The sequence below is a fragment of the Pyrgilauda ruficollis genome, unplaced genomic scaffold, assembly GCF_017590135.1.
Source record: "Pyrgilauda ruficollis isolate IOZ18807 unplaced genomic scaffold, ASM1759013v1 scaffold4, whole genome shotgun sequence".
Lineage (NCBI taxonomy): Eukaryota > Metazoa > Chordata > Aves > Passeriformes > Passeridae > Pyrgilauda > Pyrgilauda ruficollis.
This window is the reverse complement of record NW_024525489.1, coordinates 6,652,724-6,669,874: the sequence shown is the minus strand read 5'-3', so window position 1 is coordinate 6,669,874 and position 17,151 is coordinate 6,652,724. Positions and strand designations below refer to the sequence as shown.

At 37.3% G+C, this 17,151-nt stretch overlaps 1 protein-coding gene across 2 annotated transcripts in view; it reads left to right on the top strand.

Annotated features, from left to right (window-relative positions):
- Nucleotides 1–17,151, top strand: part of THADA (THADA armadillo repeat containing) — a 154,371-nt gene that overhangs the window by 29,097 nt on the left and 108,123 nt on the right. For both annotated transcript variants that reach the window (XM_041477307.1, XM_041477306.1), the window contains exons 23-26: nt 399–531; nt 3,235–3,348; nt 4,442–4,564; nt 5,211–5,302. In XM_041477307.1, coding sequence (XP_041333241.1) covers nt 399–531; nt 3,235–3,348; nt 4,442–4,564; nt 5,211–5,302 — 462 coding nt within the window. The remainder of the gene's footprint in view (nt 1–398; nt 532–3,234; nt 3,349–4,441; nt 4,565–5,210; nt 5,303–17,151) is intronic.

The following is a 17,151-nucleotide window of genomic DNA, read 5'->3' as shown; positions in this document are numbered from 1 at the left end:
ACATCAGCTACTGTGTGGCACCAAAGATATGAATTTGTGAGGTGTCACTTCCTGCACAGTGGCTGATGTGCATATGTCCTTGCCTTTTTTCTCCAAAACATGGTAATAATTTTTGGCAGAAGAGAGTTGTTGCAGCGAAGCACAGAATCTTGTTTTCTGTTCAGTTAAATATATTTTGCTAGTGGCACTTAATAAGTAGGGTTAACATTATTTGTACCAGCGCTGGAAAAATACACACTTTTGTTTAAAATTAAACTGATTTCATAATATAAATCTGTATATGTGTTTGGAGATGTTGACATGCAGTAAGAAATACTTAAGGTTGCTCAATGCTTTCTTTGACTTTGTCCTTGTTTTATTCACTTGTTTCATGTTTCATATGTATCTGTTTGGTGTAGATGTAACAGCGAGAGTCTGCACAAGATGCCAGAGCAGTGGCTAAGCTGTGTGTTAGAAGAAATCAAATCTTGTGATCCTTCTTCCACACTGTGTGCAACCCGACGGAGTGCAGGAATTCCATTCTACATACAGGTACCAACTAATGTCACTGCCTCTGATTTAAATATATCCTCCAGAAAGGTCATAAAAAAAAGGAAATTACGTATTTATTTTTCCCACTTCAACCCCTTTTAATCAAACAGTTCTTTGGGTTTTTTTTTTTATGCAGACTTTTATTGCCTTCCTGCAACCAAGAAGCTGTTTGTAATTGAGCCATGTTTGGCATCTCAGTTCTATTGACTGTTGAGATTTTTGGCTTGTGGTAGATTTCAATGGCATTTCTAAAGACTGTGTTTAGGCTTTGTGTTACAACTGTAGTAATTCTGACAAATTCATAGATAATTCACAGATTAAGTAAGGCTTTGTTAACTATGTGCTACTTCAGTGCAAAGTGGGAGGGTGGTAGAATATGAACAGACCTTCACAGAATTGTAAAATGGTGACCTATTAAATACTGCAAAAAACTGGGAAGGCCACTCACCAGCAGTAAAGCACAAGTAATAGTGTCACACTGACTGGTGTTGACTGGCAGTCTCAAGCACAATGAAGGAGTACATTACTGAAGACTTCTATCTGAGAATGTGGGGCCATGCTCCCTCATTCTTCCCACTCCCTGTGTTACATTCAGCTCCATTAATCCCAGCCTCTTTGACTTCTGCTGAGTTCAGGACTGATGGTGGGATGGCAGTGTTTTGTCTCTGCTTGAAGTGTCACCTCTTGCTGAGTGCCTCACATTAGTATGCAGCACCTCATCTACGTCCTTGTGGGGTCAGTCACTGCAGAGTTGATTTTGCAGATTACACTTCACTTATTTTCATTCCTTTGTTCCTTAAAGCAGCCATATTTGCTTTCCCCTTAATTAACCTCCATGATCTTGATTTTCAACCAGTTTTCTAAGACAGGAGTCCAAGAGTAACAGTACGGTTTGTAACTTTCTCCACTCTCTGAAGTACAGTCTCAAGCACGTTCCAAGGATCTGAGGGGCTGCTGGGAGCAAGCTCTCCCTGCCAGAATAATTCATCTTGCTTGTTTTCCACTCTGAGTTTGCCCTGAGAAAGTTGAGGCAGCCAGCTTCTGTCTGACCTCTTATGTCAGTCACAGCCTGCTCCTGGCTTGCTAGATGTGTGTGCAAGGCAGCAGAGATCAGAAGTAGGGCACTGGTTTCAGACATTTTTCCTGTTCATTTTCAGCAGTTAAATAGCTTTCTTACTTCTAAGAGTAAGTTGTCTGCAGAAGGAATTTAGTGATTTCATGTTTTCTGGTTTCCCCATTCACACCACACAGCTGGAATCTGATGGACATTATCTAGATTTAATCTTGACAGTGTGGAAAAAAACCCAGCATTTTTGAATCAGTTTTTTAGTAAAATGTTAGGTTACTGTAAGAACTAAGTGGACGCAGTGATATCCCACTGCATGTGTAGTCTGCAGTTGGCCTACTGACTCCACAGGGCAAAGCTTGCACTGTGCCACAGTTCTGTGGGAAAAATAGGTCAGAGGCTTCTTTTTTGACAGCTCTGGAAGAGTACAAAGTTTAGTCAATTAACAGGAAAGTTTTAAATTAACATTGGGATTAGTCTGAAATAAACTATTTTCATACTGTAATTTTATAGTAAAGAGAGGTGGTAGTGTTTTTTGGTAGTAGCTTTGAATGTGCCTGTAGACTCAGTAAAATGAATTGAACTGTCAATGCCATGTGGCATTTAGATAATAAAAATACAAGCTGTAATGTGTATCCTAACAGCAGTAAAAGAAGGTTATTTTATTACTGCAGTGTGGTCTCTTTGCTATTCACATCCTGTGATGTGTTCTTGTTAACCTAAAACACATCTATTTTAATGAGAATATGTAATTTTTGAGGTTATAACCATTCCATGACCTCTTTAATATAGGAATGTTATTACTAAATAGTGCAAAGGTGCAGCTCTAGTTAGTGGGTGGGAAAACATGATTTTCAGCTTTAACATTATGAAATTTTAGTCTTCAGGTCATTCTCCTCTCTTTTATACTTCATGAACACCTTTTTTTTTTTTTTTCCCACCAGCCCTCTGTTTCTCCTATCATTACAGATACTGATAGACTGACAGAAGTTACTCTGGAGTTTCTGCCTAAACTCTGTAATTCATTTGGTTCTTGCTGATGCTGAACAGACTCCAGGCCCCAAAGCACAAATAGATGATAATCTTTTATTGGTAATAAATGATTTATGATTATCCATTTGTCCTAGCTTGCAAAAATTCAGCAAGGCTAATGAATAAAGAGAGACTGTTCTAAATTCCGTCCTGATTTTTAGAGAACTAATTTAGAGTATTTTCATCTCAGCTGGATGTCCTATCCACTGAAATACTCTTTGGAGAGGGATGCATCTCTTCCCTTATTTAAAAAATGTGCTGCTTGTTTTATCCTGTGTTGCAAACTAGAATTTATTATTTGGCCAGCCCTTGTCATCTCAAATAGGTATTATTAACCTTAAAAAAAACCATACTAGGAAATGTAGGTATTTATAGTATAGCAGATACTTTTGCTGTCTAAAATGCTATGATTTTTACACTGACAAGCTTTGAACAAAGCTGAGTTGAAACTGAAACATAATTTTTTGCAAATTTTTCTTAGTCATTTTGTATGGTCAGAAGCTAGGCTGTGCTATGGTAAATACAGGAATGAGAGAAGAACTGGTAGTACAGAAAAATGGCTAGAAACACCTGATTTTTTAAATTCTTTTTTCTGCTTTCTGTAGGCTTTGTTGGCATCAGAACCAAAGAAGGGCAAAACAGATTTGCTGAAAATGGCAATGAAAGAATTGATATCTCTGGCTGCACCTTTGAATGAATCTTTAAGTGTAATTCCACAGGTAAAATTCAGCCTCTCATCAAAAGGCAAATGTCAAAAGTGTGTTCAGGTTATTTCGAACAGTTAAGGAAATAGTGTTTTTTTTAATGAGGATAGTCTGTTCTTACTATCTATAGCTAAATTTTAAAAGCTTTGCATGTGTAGAGGTTACAAAGTTACTGTAAAATATATTAAAAAATGGATTGGACATAATTCCATAGGTCTTTTTATAGTACAGCAAATGAAGTCATATATGAGCAATTTAGTGCCTGGAGTATATTTCTAAACAGATAGATAAGTAACTTCCTTTCTGCAAGTTTGTAAATGAGCAAGCAAGCTTTGCTTACATTTAAAGTAAATAAATGAGTTATTTGTGCATGAATCATAGTGAAACACTACATGAAAACTGATTTTAGTCATACTTAAAACTTAATTACATATGTTTGGAATACTAAAAAACTTATTTTAAAGACATGACCTTTATCTTCAAAATGTTATCATTTACTCTCTGTCTGTTTGTAAGTGCAAGCCATAATTTGTTCTCAATACACAGAAGGATGTCCTAATGACTCTGCCAGATTTTCTGCTGGTATGGTTTTGTTTGGCCTTGTCAAAGTCTATGAAGCTACGTGTATTAGCACCTTCCCTTACAGAGGGTAGAGAAATATCAGAAAATGCTCCACATGGTAGAGTAAGCCTGGTTGTCAGTTTTAGCTTAATATTGCCCTCCTGTGAGCTGTAGTTTATTTTTTCTCACAGTATCTACAGTGTGTCAAGAATGTTGGAAAAGATGATTCTGAACTTCAAAAGTTATTTTTACAGCCATGATAAGCTAAGGATAAAAGAATGTTGGCCTTCACTTGCAATGCCTAGACTATAGTTGTTAGAGGAATATATTTTTAAACTGTAACTGCTATTAACAGTGTTAACTGCAGTACTATTTTAATGCATTTTTAAGCAGCAGTATTTATTGTATTTAATATGGAATTAAAGTGCTGTAAATGTGTATATAGATTGTTTTTGCTTTGCATGTTCACTGTTGTAATTACATAAATGAAATTTCAGATATTTACTAATTAATTTATGTTTTTCATGTATTTCTTCTCCCACCACAGGTTCATGCTTTAAATATCCTCCGGGCACTGTATAGGGATACACGTTTAGGTGAAAACATCATGCCTTATGTTGCAGATGGAATAAAAGCATCAATTCTAGGGTTTATGTCACCTGTCTGGGCAGTAAGTTAATTCTTATTTTTGCTTGTCTAGTTTAACAGGAGTGGTCCTGTGCAGTGAAGCTTTGGTCATGTTTGTAAATGGCAGTACCACAATTTCTGGAATGTAGTATTTCAAGGTACAGTAAAAAATAATGTAGACTTGCAAAAAAGTCATGATTTTGATCTTGGTTGTTTTTGGTTTTGTTTAATTTTTCTTAATGTGAACTACTGACATCCACAAAAGGTAGGGACACAGATTACCTTACAGGTTAAAGTCTGTCTGGCTGTTAAATTTTGAGTGAGTGCACTTAGCTAGTAAGAAGTGCATTTGTGTTCGTTCTGACTGTTACTTTGCTCTTGATTTAAAGATCTTATATGGGATGTTCAGATCACTTCATGATCTGCTGTGCATAAGGGTGAATGCTTTGAGCCACTAAAAATCTGGATGTATTCCTTATAATAAAGATAGACATCTCCAAAGAACCTCAACTTTCCAGTGGTACCATCTTCATTGGAAGGATGCTCTGAATTAACAGTTTCCATGTGCTGACCTGTAGCATGCTTTTCACTCAGCTGTTACTCTTTTTGACTATACATTAATGGTATTTTAAAAAAGATTGTACATTTCAAAGGGATTTTTAAAGTGTAGTTCTTATTTTTTCCACTAGGTACGAAATTCATCTACACTTCTTTTTAGTGCTCTGATTACAAGAATTTTTGGAGTTAAAAGAGGGAAAGATGAAAATTCCAAAAAAAATAGGTAAGCTTCACTTCATAGCAGTTAGAAGTTTGCAAAACATGACCTTAGCCAACAGCAATTTGAAAATGTTCGTTGCTTTATGGATATATTTGAATCATGATGCTACAAGAACATCTAGCTGTGCTTAAACTGTGCTGCCAAGAAGTGTAGGGCCAAAAATATGTGTTGTTAAACACAGAGTTAATTTATACTCAGGTGCAATTTCACAGGAGTGGAATGTTGCTGAGAGGTTTTGCTACCAGTGGCTCTTCCAAAAGCCAGGAGCTCTCATGGTCACAAAACAGACCTATTGCTCTTGACAGCAAAGAGAAAGGGGGTAAAAGAGAAGAGAAACAGTGGTTACACGTGTGTTCACTTCCTTCTAGAGCAGGTCTGGAGTTAATTTCACCCCTGCTAATTTGATTTTCCCTTTTAGTCTTCCTGTTCTTGAATACTGCCCTATCTCTTTTCTCCAGGCTCTAAAAATTGCAGCTTGCAGAGCTATTTCTCTTCCAAGGGATCCTGGCCTTGATTCTGTAGTCCTGCTTCAAATCCCTTACTATTTCACTTTATGTAAAAACAGTTCTGCTCTGACTCTCAAAACTCCTCAGTCCTGAGCATTCTGGTTTCTTTGCACCCTCCAGTTGCTGCACAAGGACCCCTATGTTTTCTTTGGGCCTCTTCCTTTAGCTTTTTCACCAACCGAAGCATATCCATGCCCGGTGCTCTATAACTGAGGTTTCTGCTCTAGGAGAGATGTGAAAATAACCCTGGATGTAGAATAAACTCATTAAAAAATATTCCTGGGTAAGCCCGTGGGGCCATAGAGTGGTCACGGTATGGATATTATGGTAACCATTTCAGAAGTTCCTAATGGATTTTCACGTCACAGGCAAGGCATGCAGTTTCTGAAAGAAGGCAATTGTTACAATTTACCTTCAGAAATTTCATCCTTTTTATAGTGATTCCTCACTGTTGATCCATGTAACTAATAAGTTTTTCATGCATATTTTGAAAAACTAAATGTCTTGGGATGATACTGGTCTGCTATCTTTTAGATGCTACATAGATGCCATTTTAGCTGTATGAAATAGTTGATTTCAGGTGTCACTTGAAAAACTTAGTTACTGTGCATGTATGAACATGAGGAAGAAATACAGGTGGGAAACTGGAGGGAGATTTCCCTTAGAAAATAACTCTTTTTCCCGAAACAGTTTGAAATGTTAGCTGCTTTACTGCATGAAATTATTCTTGTTTTGTCATACCCAAGTCACATCTAAATTCACTCCTGTAACCCTCCTGAAGCTCAAGTAGAGCAATAAAAAGTGCTTTTTGTTTCTTGCCTTCCTACTTTGGTTTTATAACAGTATTTAAAGTTGCTTTTTTTTCTTTGATTTTTATACTGAGCACTTACTGAAAGAAATAGACACTCTGCTTTTTAAAACTTGTATCTTTGGGTAAAACTTGGCACTAACTTCTGCAGTGGGGAGGCAAAGTGACTTCTCAAGTACATGCAGTGTGATGATCTGTGGAATCTGAGATTCTAACTTCTGCAGTGGGGAGGCAAAGTGACTTCTCAAGTACATGCAGTGTGATCTGTGGAATCTGAGATATCTGTTTGTGAAGCTGCAGAAGGTAATGCATTTGAGTGTCTGTTGGAGATGGGAGATACCAGAACGAAGGAAAGGCATCTTATATGTAGCTGAATTAAATTTATTAATGACAACGTTAATTTTTATGTAACTGGCCCTGTTGACTTGCTTCTCTGAAACTTTTGCTTACAGTAATTTCTCTATAGTCATTTAACCAAAAGATGTTAAAGCTGGGCTGGCTTTCTTCATCTGTTCATTTAGCATTTGTGCATTAAACATTGCATGTAATCACTTCTGCTGTTTTCTATGTGTGCTTGTCAGAACTGTGACACAGGGATAAGGAAGACACTTCTTAAGACAGGTCTGTGAGATACAGGAGGTGTGAAAACACATTTGATGTGATTTGTAGCTCCTGTCTCTGCAGGAACTACCACAGGTGGATGGGTATAAGGTAGGCTGTGTTTGGGAAGAGAGAGGTCTGTGTTTCTGTGTTTGGCACCACGAGGTGTCACCATTACTGCACAGCTCCCTGCAGCCTCATCCCTGGGTGCAGCTGTGCTTGGGCGCTTCTCTTCGAGACCTTTAAACTCAGGGAGTGTTTTGCTCATACAAAATTCATGTATTCATATCAAGTAATTTTTTCCCCATTTCCAAAGCACTGGCATTTTAGCAACTTGAATCTATAGGAGCTTTTTGTGAAAGTCACCTTTTGTGAAAGGTTTAGACTGCTTGTTTTGACGCCTTGAGGATGTTCTGTTCACATTAAGAGACAGTCTGTCCAGAGACCAACTCTCCCATTAGGACCCTGCCTAGGTTTCCAGTTCACCTGATTTTAGAGGTTAAATCTGTCACTTTTGTGTCAGCAGGGAGTTAGGTTATTACTGGGCTATTCTGGGCATCTCTCTAAAGAAGCATGGACTTTCTGACTGGTTTCTCAAAAAGAGTTCCTATAATACTGATAGAATTGGGGTGGTTTGTGTAGACTTCCAGAAAGAAGCTTTGCTGGAACATGAAGTATTGATGCATCTTTTTAATTTTCGCATGGATGAAAAAGATGATGAGTTGGAAAATTAATATGTGAAAAAATAACAGCTGTGTGCAGTCTTGTAAGTAGAAGTGAGAGGAGTTGTCTGAAGGCTCTTTACAGTGGTCCATGCAGCTATGCATGTTGAGTTTTTTCTTCTAGTGAAAATAAAGTTAGAACTCTTCTCTGGCTTTTCTCTTTCTGAGAAAGACTGTATCAAAACTTCTAATGCTGCTGCAAGTGTGTGTGATAGTGTCTGTATGTAGGTGTATGTGTGTGTATTTGGCTAAATGATGTTCTGAATTTCAGAGAACTTATATTTGTAAAATGGCCTAGTTACCACTTCCTTGTAGAGGGTTTATTTTAAATTTTATATACTTGATTTGGCAATACAATGTTCTTAAATTCTACTATAATTTAAAATCTACAAGACTTGGAGTAAAATTCTAGCCACATGAATTCAAAGTACTGAGGAAGTTTGGAAAGAAGTCCTTGCATTGTGCCCATTGATATTTGGTCACAGAAAATGTGTTCTGCACAGATGCATCTTGGTGTGCTTTAGAGAAAATACCCCTCTTCTCCAAGCCCTTCACAGCACAGGTGTTTGTGCTGGTGCACTCAGACACTTCATACTTGCTGTGCCTGCATCCTAGCTTGCCTGGCTAAGGTGGGATCAGCTGTGAGCTGTGCCCCAGCCCCACTGCTGTTCAGCACTTGAACTGTATCCTGGGATCTGCCCTCCACCCAGGCAGTGAGTCAGGAGAGGGTCCCAGCTTCCAGGCACATCCTCCCTCTGGCTGCTCTGGCATCAAAGAATGATGTCGGTTGGAAGAGAGCTGAAAGAACAGCTGGTTCCAACGCCCCTGCCATGGAAAGGGACACCTTCCACTAGGACGCCTTCTACTAGACCATGTTGCTCAAAGCCCTATCCAACCTGGCCTTGAACACTTTTGAGGGACAGGGTATCTGTAAATTCTCTAGGCAACCTCTTCCAGTGTTTCACAGTGAAGAATTTATTCCTAATACTTGATCAAATTCTGCCCTCTGTCAATTTAAAGCCATTCTCTCTTGTCCTATCCCTACACACCCTTATAAAAAGTTCCTCTGCAGCTCTCTTGGAGGCACCACCCTGAGGGGCCCATTGAAGACACGAGTACTGTGCTTGGTTTAATGTTAATTGATTGAATAGAGCTTTGGACAGCAATGAGTTCTGTAGGCCACTTCTTTTTTTATTAAATAGCCGCTTCTTTTTTTCTTGTGCAGTCCATTTGCAGTGTAGATTTGTTTGTTCCATACACTTTCAAAGAAGCTGGAGTGTATTGTGTGTGCTTCATAGTTCTGTTTCTTTCATGGTTATTTCTTTTTCATCCTAGTGTTGCTACAGATTGCAAATTGTTTAAAGTAGATTTTTGGTGTAGTTCATTGTAGTTTCAGTGTCACATAAATTAGGATGTCTTGATATGAAACTATATGTATTATGATAGTTAATGCAGACCTGAAAATCAAAATGAAAATGAGAGTAACTTACATGTGCAGTTAACTGAATTTAATTTTGAAATGTAATTTCTCATGATAGAGGAATTCTTTTCTTTCCAAAGGAGTTACAGTAAAAATAGTGGTACTTTCACACACACACACACACACATATATATATATATAAAATTATTTTTTTAATGTGTATGTCAGATACCTTTTTGGTCTGTAGTACAATGCCAGTTAAAACCGTTACTGCTTGTTAGTGAACAAGACACTTGTCATCAGATATTTGACGAGGCTCTTATCAAATCCTTGGTATTTCAGACTTTTTTTTTTTTTTTTTTTATTTCCTTCCCATCCCAAAGGAGAAGCTTGATCAGGAATTGTCTTTGAGGCAGTTTGCCATTTGACATTAGAACAAGCTTCAGTCTTTATGGTAATAAAAAAGGATCATCCTGGTTTATCTGAAAATGAAATTTTTGTATTTGGAATACGAATGTTGCAGAGTTCTTAGGAAGAGAGGCCATCCTCAGGTATAGGCTGGGATTAAAGAATGAAATGGGAGAATTCCCTCTGCTTCTCACCTTTGGTGGAGGAGGTTTCAAGAAGGAAAAGCTTCAACTGTGTAATTAAGCCAGGGTTAATTAAGCCTGTAAAAAGCCAGGGTTTTTAGCAAGTCTGAGATGGTACTGTGCAACCTGATGATTTTTACATTTCAAAACTAGTGTATATATGTATATATTTGCATTTTGGGAAGAGGGAAGCTCCTATGTATTTATAGCGTAGTGAAGGGATAATGCACATGCAGGAAAATATTGTGTTGTCAACACAGATTTTCTGTGGAATTAAGACTCATGCTGCCTGGAATTTGAGTATGAATGCTGCCATGTTTTCGGTGTTGGTTTAGATCTATTTGTAAAGAAAGAAAACTTTTCTTGCCATCTACATTGTCTCTAATTTATAGCTGTCAATAGATGTTAATGACTTCAAACTCTGGAAGGGGGAAACTTATATTTTTAATTACAATAAGATGAAAACTATGTAGATGTTAACAGGTTATGAAGATGCTCTGCTGGCTGTGAGGCAGTCAACATGCATGACTGCCCTCTGCTTTCCTTGTTTTTATTGCAAGTTGAGTGTTCAGCACTTCTCAGTAAGTGGTTGCTTGCACACTTGAAGGTCACTGAGTGAAATCAAATTAACTTCTAAAAACACTTAAGTTGGTCTATTTTTTCTTCTAAATTATATGCCTTTTCTTTAATGTTAAGGTTTTTAAGACCATAAAGAATCACATTTAACACTGTGAAAAGTTAGAAGAAAACACTAAAAAGTGAATGTTCTCATGCAAACCTCTCTTTTCATAACATTATCCCTAAATTAAATGAGTCTGGTACTATCTTCATTTTTCCTAACCTCCTTTTGAGTTGTGGCTTCAGGTAGATAGACTACATTGTATGTACATGTTTCGTGTTGCAGATCCCACTCCTGGCAGGCTAACACTTCCAGTATTTCTAATGTAGCACCTGAATAGTCTGTCTGACATCAAGGATGGTTTGTGAATCTTAACAGCAAGATTATTAGACATTTTCAGTGGGTCATACTAAGCTCTGTAGGACTTCTGGGATGGGTCAGTGTTGCCCACAGAGGAGTGGCCAGTCCTGTTTTGGGGTAAGCCAAAAGAAACATCAGTGGTACTAACGTGTAGTGGCACATCAGCGTGGTAAAATGGGATAGCTCTTAGGTGAGTGCCCTGGAGGAGATGTTCACAGTGACTCCAGACCTTAAATGCTCTGTGCCACCTTGGAGACGCACCAGTGGCAGAATTCCCATGTGCCAGCTGAGGTCCAGCTCCGTGTGAGGGATGCTGACCACGGCCGTGGCTCCAGGAATGCTGAGCCTCTCATGCCGGCTGCAGCAGGGATGGACACGTACGGTCCCATTCACAGAACCAGCCTCGCTGAGCTCTGTGCCTCTTGGCCTGTGTGCTGTGCAAGGCTTGGGATTGCTTATCTTGGATCTCGGTAGTGATTCCCCAGCGGATTCTCTCTGGCAGCGTTGGCCTGTTGCAGCTCTTCAGCTGAAATACTGTGTCAGTGACAGTGAGGTTTCTTGAGGTGACTGAGCCATTTCTGTGCCTCTGGTGCTTTTCCTCTGGCTCCTTCGGTATCACTTTTTGCAGCCTGTTCCCTCCATGGCACCTCAGTTGTTCTGGTGAATGCTTTCAAAGTAGTTATCAAGGATTTGTTGCAGTACATTGCCTTGTGAAGGGGTTGTTTTTATTAAGAAAAAAAAACCCTTGCCCTTCTGTGTGCCAAAAATAGGCCACATTTATTTTGTTCAATTTTTTGTTTTTAATACTCTGGCTCTCTTTTTTTATTGACTTTGACAGATTTAGAAGACTTAATATTAGAACTGTCTCAAGAAAACATGCAAAAGTTCAGGCTGACTCAGATAACCGTTACAGCTTTTGCTGATTAATAGTTCAATAACAATATGCTTGTTTAAACATTATTTTGAACAGGCTCCCTAAGTGCCTTTATAACAAGAATAATGATGTTAAGGTGCTATTAACTTGTAAGTTGAAGGTAAAATTTATGAAAGTTTTGTGCAGAAACAGAAACAAATTGAAAACAAACTCCTAAACAAATCTGTTTCCCTCTGTGTTATTGCCTTAATTACTCTGTTTGTTTTGCAGATCTAAACTAAAACTCTAAAATCCCCTGTAGCAGAAAATAGGGATTTTTTTCTTCAAGGCTGAAGATACTCTGTCTATATGATTTTTGCTGGTTTTAGGAACACAGTGTCTGTCTTTCTCTTTTTGATAAAATACCTAAAATCTACAGAACCATTTTTACTTCAAGATCTTACCTTGTCTGTACAGAGTCAGAAAAGCAATAACCCACATAAATCCCAGTCACATTTCTGGGGTCTAAAACGCAGTTAGGTCATTGCTGTGCAAACGTGTATCTCTGCTCTCCTGAACATGGAGTATCTTCATAACACCCTGTCTTAAGTCAGCATCAGAAAATAGAAAGATGAACGTGGTAAAATGAGCTGAATGAAACTTTACTCAAAGTGAAACATCCTTAAAATATATATGCTGGCCCAAGGTAACTCCAGTTCATTCATTTGTTTTAAATAAATTAGGGGCATCATTTTAATGTTTGTTTCTACCAAGTGAATAAAATGCATTCCATAAAACAAAAATTAATGTAGACTAGCCAAATGAGTAGCTAATTTAGTTTCTGTTGTAGTGATAAAAGTTTTCATTAGTATTAATGGTGGTAATTATTCTATTTTGATCTGTGCATATTATACATATCCCTTATGCATTAACTCCACTATGCTAAGTAAAAAGCAGCTACTCCTCACAGAATACTGCCAGAGAGAGTGTGTGGATTATTTGAGCTGAAATTAACAATGCTAAATTTGTGGTAAGAGACTAAAGATAATAGTGTTATAGACAGTGGTTGAACAGAATTCTTTGAAACTTTCTAATACATATATGCATATCTCTTAATTTTAGTTATGTTTTTTTGTGTACATACACTTGTATGTACATATACTCATATGCACAGTTCAATGTCCTAAAAAAAGTTTGTTAAAAGTAATTTGTCTATGTGTATCAAAGTTGAGTAGTGATGAGTATGTGTATCAAAGTTGAGTATCAAAGTTGATGTGTTGCTATAGGTGCCAGGTTATATCTGTGATGTTGGGTTTAACTCGTCCCCTGTTTTTGTTCTGAGCCCATTTTATGCGTACTTCTTTATCTAGCATCACAGCAAAAGTGCTCTTATAGAAGTGCTTTTCACAAGTTACTTTATTGAACTGTGTGTTGCATAATTATTCCTCTTAAGTCATACTTTTCCTGATTTTTTTTGTTCTATGCAGGTGCTCTTTCCATACCTGATCACACAAAGAGTGTAATAAATAGCAAAACAAGAGGTATAAAGAAACTTGTGCTTAAGAGATCAAAGCAAACCAGACCATGCAGTCCTTTGGAAATCTTGGCTAGCTCCCTTGTAAATAGAAGTGCCTCTAAAGCAGACGGTATTTAACTGCTGTATTTATACAGGTTTTGATTGGCAGTTCAGTTATTAGCCTCATAAAAACACAGCAGCGTAAACTAGTACAAATGTTTATTCTAGCACTTCTATCTGAAGGAAAATGAAAACCAAGATATAGTGGCATATTCTTAGGTCCTTTTACGTATTTATTTTAGGTCTGTGTAGCATAAAAGAATGTTTTTTCAAGTCAGTGAACTTAAAACTATTTTGCTTACTGTTCTGGGATTTAAGTGTTTTCTAATTACTAAAAAAACAAATGTTAGATTTATTCAAGGTACACAGTCACCACATCTTTATTAAAGGTCCAAACCCCACATGTTTATGATGACGCTTCTTTCCCCTCATAGTGTTTTCTGTTTCATGTGGGGTAGAAATGAAGTCTGAATTCTTTTTTGTGACTGATTTGATGAGGTTACAGAAAAGTTGTGCCTTTTTGTCACAGAAGAGGTGTCCTGTATCATGCTAGGTTTAGAAAAACAAGTATGCAATAATCTTCTCTATCCTTGCTCTTGGGCTTATTAGCCAAGGCATTACACCAGGTTTTTTACAGTTGTTTTTTCCAGGCTTCATTGTGGCCTCCCACAAAATTACATGGCCATTTTGCCTTCTGAGGCTGCACTAAAGTTCTCTTTTGTGTGTGAAATGTTTTATTGAAAGTAGTTTGTAATGAGTCCTGAGACAGTATGTGATTTCAGGAATTTAACTCTTAGGTATATTCTTTAAACAAAATTATCTGAGGCAAATTAAATTTGTATATAATCTCTATTTCTAAAGGAACTTGCCTGCTGCTGTTGTCTGTCACTGAGTAAAAATAGTGATGGTTCTCTGGTGGTCATCCAGAGGGACTGTTAATCAAGACCTTTCATAAACATATACTACTTGTAAAATAAAATTTTAAGTGATTATTTTTATTTCTACATCAAGCTAGTATTTAAATACTGTTGTACAACATGGCAAAAATAGTAACTTGTGCTGAATTAGAGACTAAGTTACTAACTTAATAAAAACAAGAATTTTGTTCTGAGCAGGACCTATTTTTACTGTACTTGCAGTGGCTTGTGATGGCCAGCAAATGCAGGAAGACAAGAAAAACATTGATCTTTTAAGAAGGCAATGTTAAAACCATAGTGGCAGAATGGGAAATAGCTAAGTGGAACCGTGGGATCTCTTTGTCTTGTTTCCTTGATTCCCATTGAGAGTATGACTGCTAGCAACACTACATCAGGTCAGTGGTGTCTTTGGATGAGTTAAAACCTCCAAAGTTTCAAGGACATTCCATAACTGTTCTGAGAACAGTGCTTCATTCCTCTGCACAATTTAAAACTTCCAGGCTATGATTTGTGACCATTGGTCCTTTCTGTACTCTCTGCAGCTACTGCAAGAAAATTATCATCTCTGTAGTCCTTGATTCCTTCAAGTGGTTGTAGGCTGCTGTTAGATGTACCCTGGACCTCCTCTTTGTCCAACAGAGCAAACCTGGCTCCTTCAGCTTCTTCTTACAGGGCATATTCTGAAGGCCATGCCCATCTGAGCAGCTCTTTGCTGCACCCTCTCTTGTGTGTTCTGATCTCTTCTGGGCTTGACAACCCAGAATGTGATGGGGGATTCCATGTGCAGCCTCACTGATCTGCTGCTGCTTTCATCCTAATGAACACATTCCCATGTGTGGTTTGCCCTGTGAGCAGTTAGGATGTGCCCTTGACATTCACTGTAACCCATATATTTTTTTCCCTTGGGGCTGTTAGTTTCTGATCCAGTTGTTTTTCATCCCAGGTGCAAAATCTATAGTTTTGCTAATCTCCTACCACTTTTGAATAATTTAAAATGCTATATATTTGCCTTTGTAGTTGCATAATATTATGCTGTTTTGCTTTGTTCTAAAATACAACATAAAATTACCCTTTGAGTCAAATATAATAAATTCTTTTGAGTTTTGCTTCCCCTGTTGCTAGAACCTTTCTGTTTTCTGTACCTTTATTGCTGTTACTTGTCCTGTCACGGCATGCAGATGATTGTCATATAATTTAATCCTATTAAAGGAGCAAAAAATTAATATTATTCTTAAAGCATGTCTGAAATTAGCGTAAACTCAGCATAAATCAATCTGCCATACGTTTTTTCTTGGTGTTTTCTGTGTAGATAAAAAATAAAAAGTTTTCCTTTTATTTTGAGTTTATGCTTCTGAAATCTATCTTTGTTAGTAGGGAAATAGGTTTCCTACACTTTGAGACAGCATCCAGCTGTTTAATAAGTGATAAGGGTCAGGGAAAGAACACAAATGTTAAAATGGGCAACTAAAACCTAGTCTAGTCAGGTTAGCCTAGTTAAGTTGCATTGTCAGATTTTTTCATAATTCAGTGATGTCAGAAAAAACAAATATGGAAAATGTATATTGTCTACATAAATCTGTCATTTTGAGTGACATTTTTGCCAAAGTGTGTCCTGGTTTTCAAGTTCTTTCAGCAGCAGTTATCCTTGCAGTGCCAGGAGTACGTTGGCTTCTCTTTCTGCATTACTGCTCTTTAACAAAGGATCATCTGACATGAGGTTCATGATTCCACTGTGAGGATTGGTATAACACGAGTGGGTTTTACAGGAGACAAAAATATTTCTGTAATTTCATCAAAACTATATTCTTGGTCCTGATCTAAGTGTGCCTTGTCTATATTTTTTTCATATTCCAGTTCTATTTTTTATTTTTAAATGTAGTGTTATTTTTCCCTGTCAAATATCTGAGCATGTATTTGTCAGCTGACATGAGATGTTAGCAATATTTGTGTTTCAGAAAGACCACCAGAAACCTTTGCTGCCCTCAGAAGACTCTCTCAATCTCACCTATACTATACTCAAATATGAACATATTTGCTGCAGATGTTCTTTTACATGTCAGTTACTAAAAACAGCCTACAAGGTTATAAAGCTTCATTCTTCTGAAAAGTAAATGAAAGAACAGAAGCAGGTAATCTCTGACACGTCACAGTAAAATGATATGTATGCCCCAGTGCCACAGCAGAATTTTAATCTCCTGGAGCATTCTCTTGAGTGTACAGTACAGTTTAAAAAGAACACTGCAACATCCATGATTTTATTCTTAAATGTATTTTTAAAATGCAGTTAAATAATCTACCCACTTGTTATGTATAAAGATGGAATATTTTGTTAGAAAAACATTAATTAAATAAATATAGATGTCAGCCCTAGAGTTCTGTAGCATCAAGTTGCTACTGAGACAAACACAATGTTTAATCTCTGGAGATGTCAGTTTTTAGCAGCATTTATGAATTAGTTCTAGAACTTTGATGTTATTGACATCTCCACAAGCAAAACACATGAAAACTTTAAAGCACATGATTCTTGGCTTAATTTAAGCTCTCCAGGTTCTGTTCTGAAAAGCGATAAAGCCAAAGAACTGGTGCTAAATTAATGGAAGAACTGCTGACACTCAAGAGTATAATAAGGGTTTCTGGGTCAGGTTATTTCAGAAAAAGTAAAACTGGTTTTTGTGTCTTTTCTGAAGAAGCATTATCAGCACTCTGAACTGTGTATCATGCTTAAACCAGACTTTCCCTTGAAGTCTTACATAGACTTACAGTCTGCTTTGAGTTTTCTTTTTTTTTTTTTAATTTTTACCCCTAGCAGTATTTGGTTTTTTGTAACTTAGCTGTGATTCAGTTGTTTTCCAAGTGCTTATTGCTAGCTGTTAAATTCTGT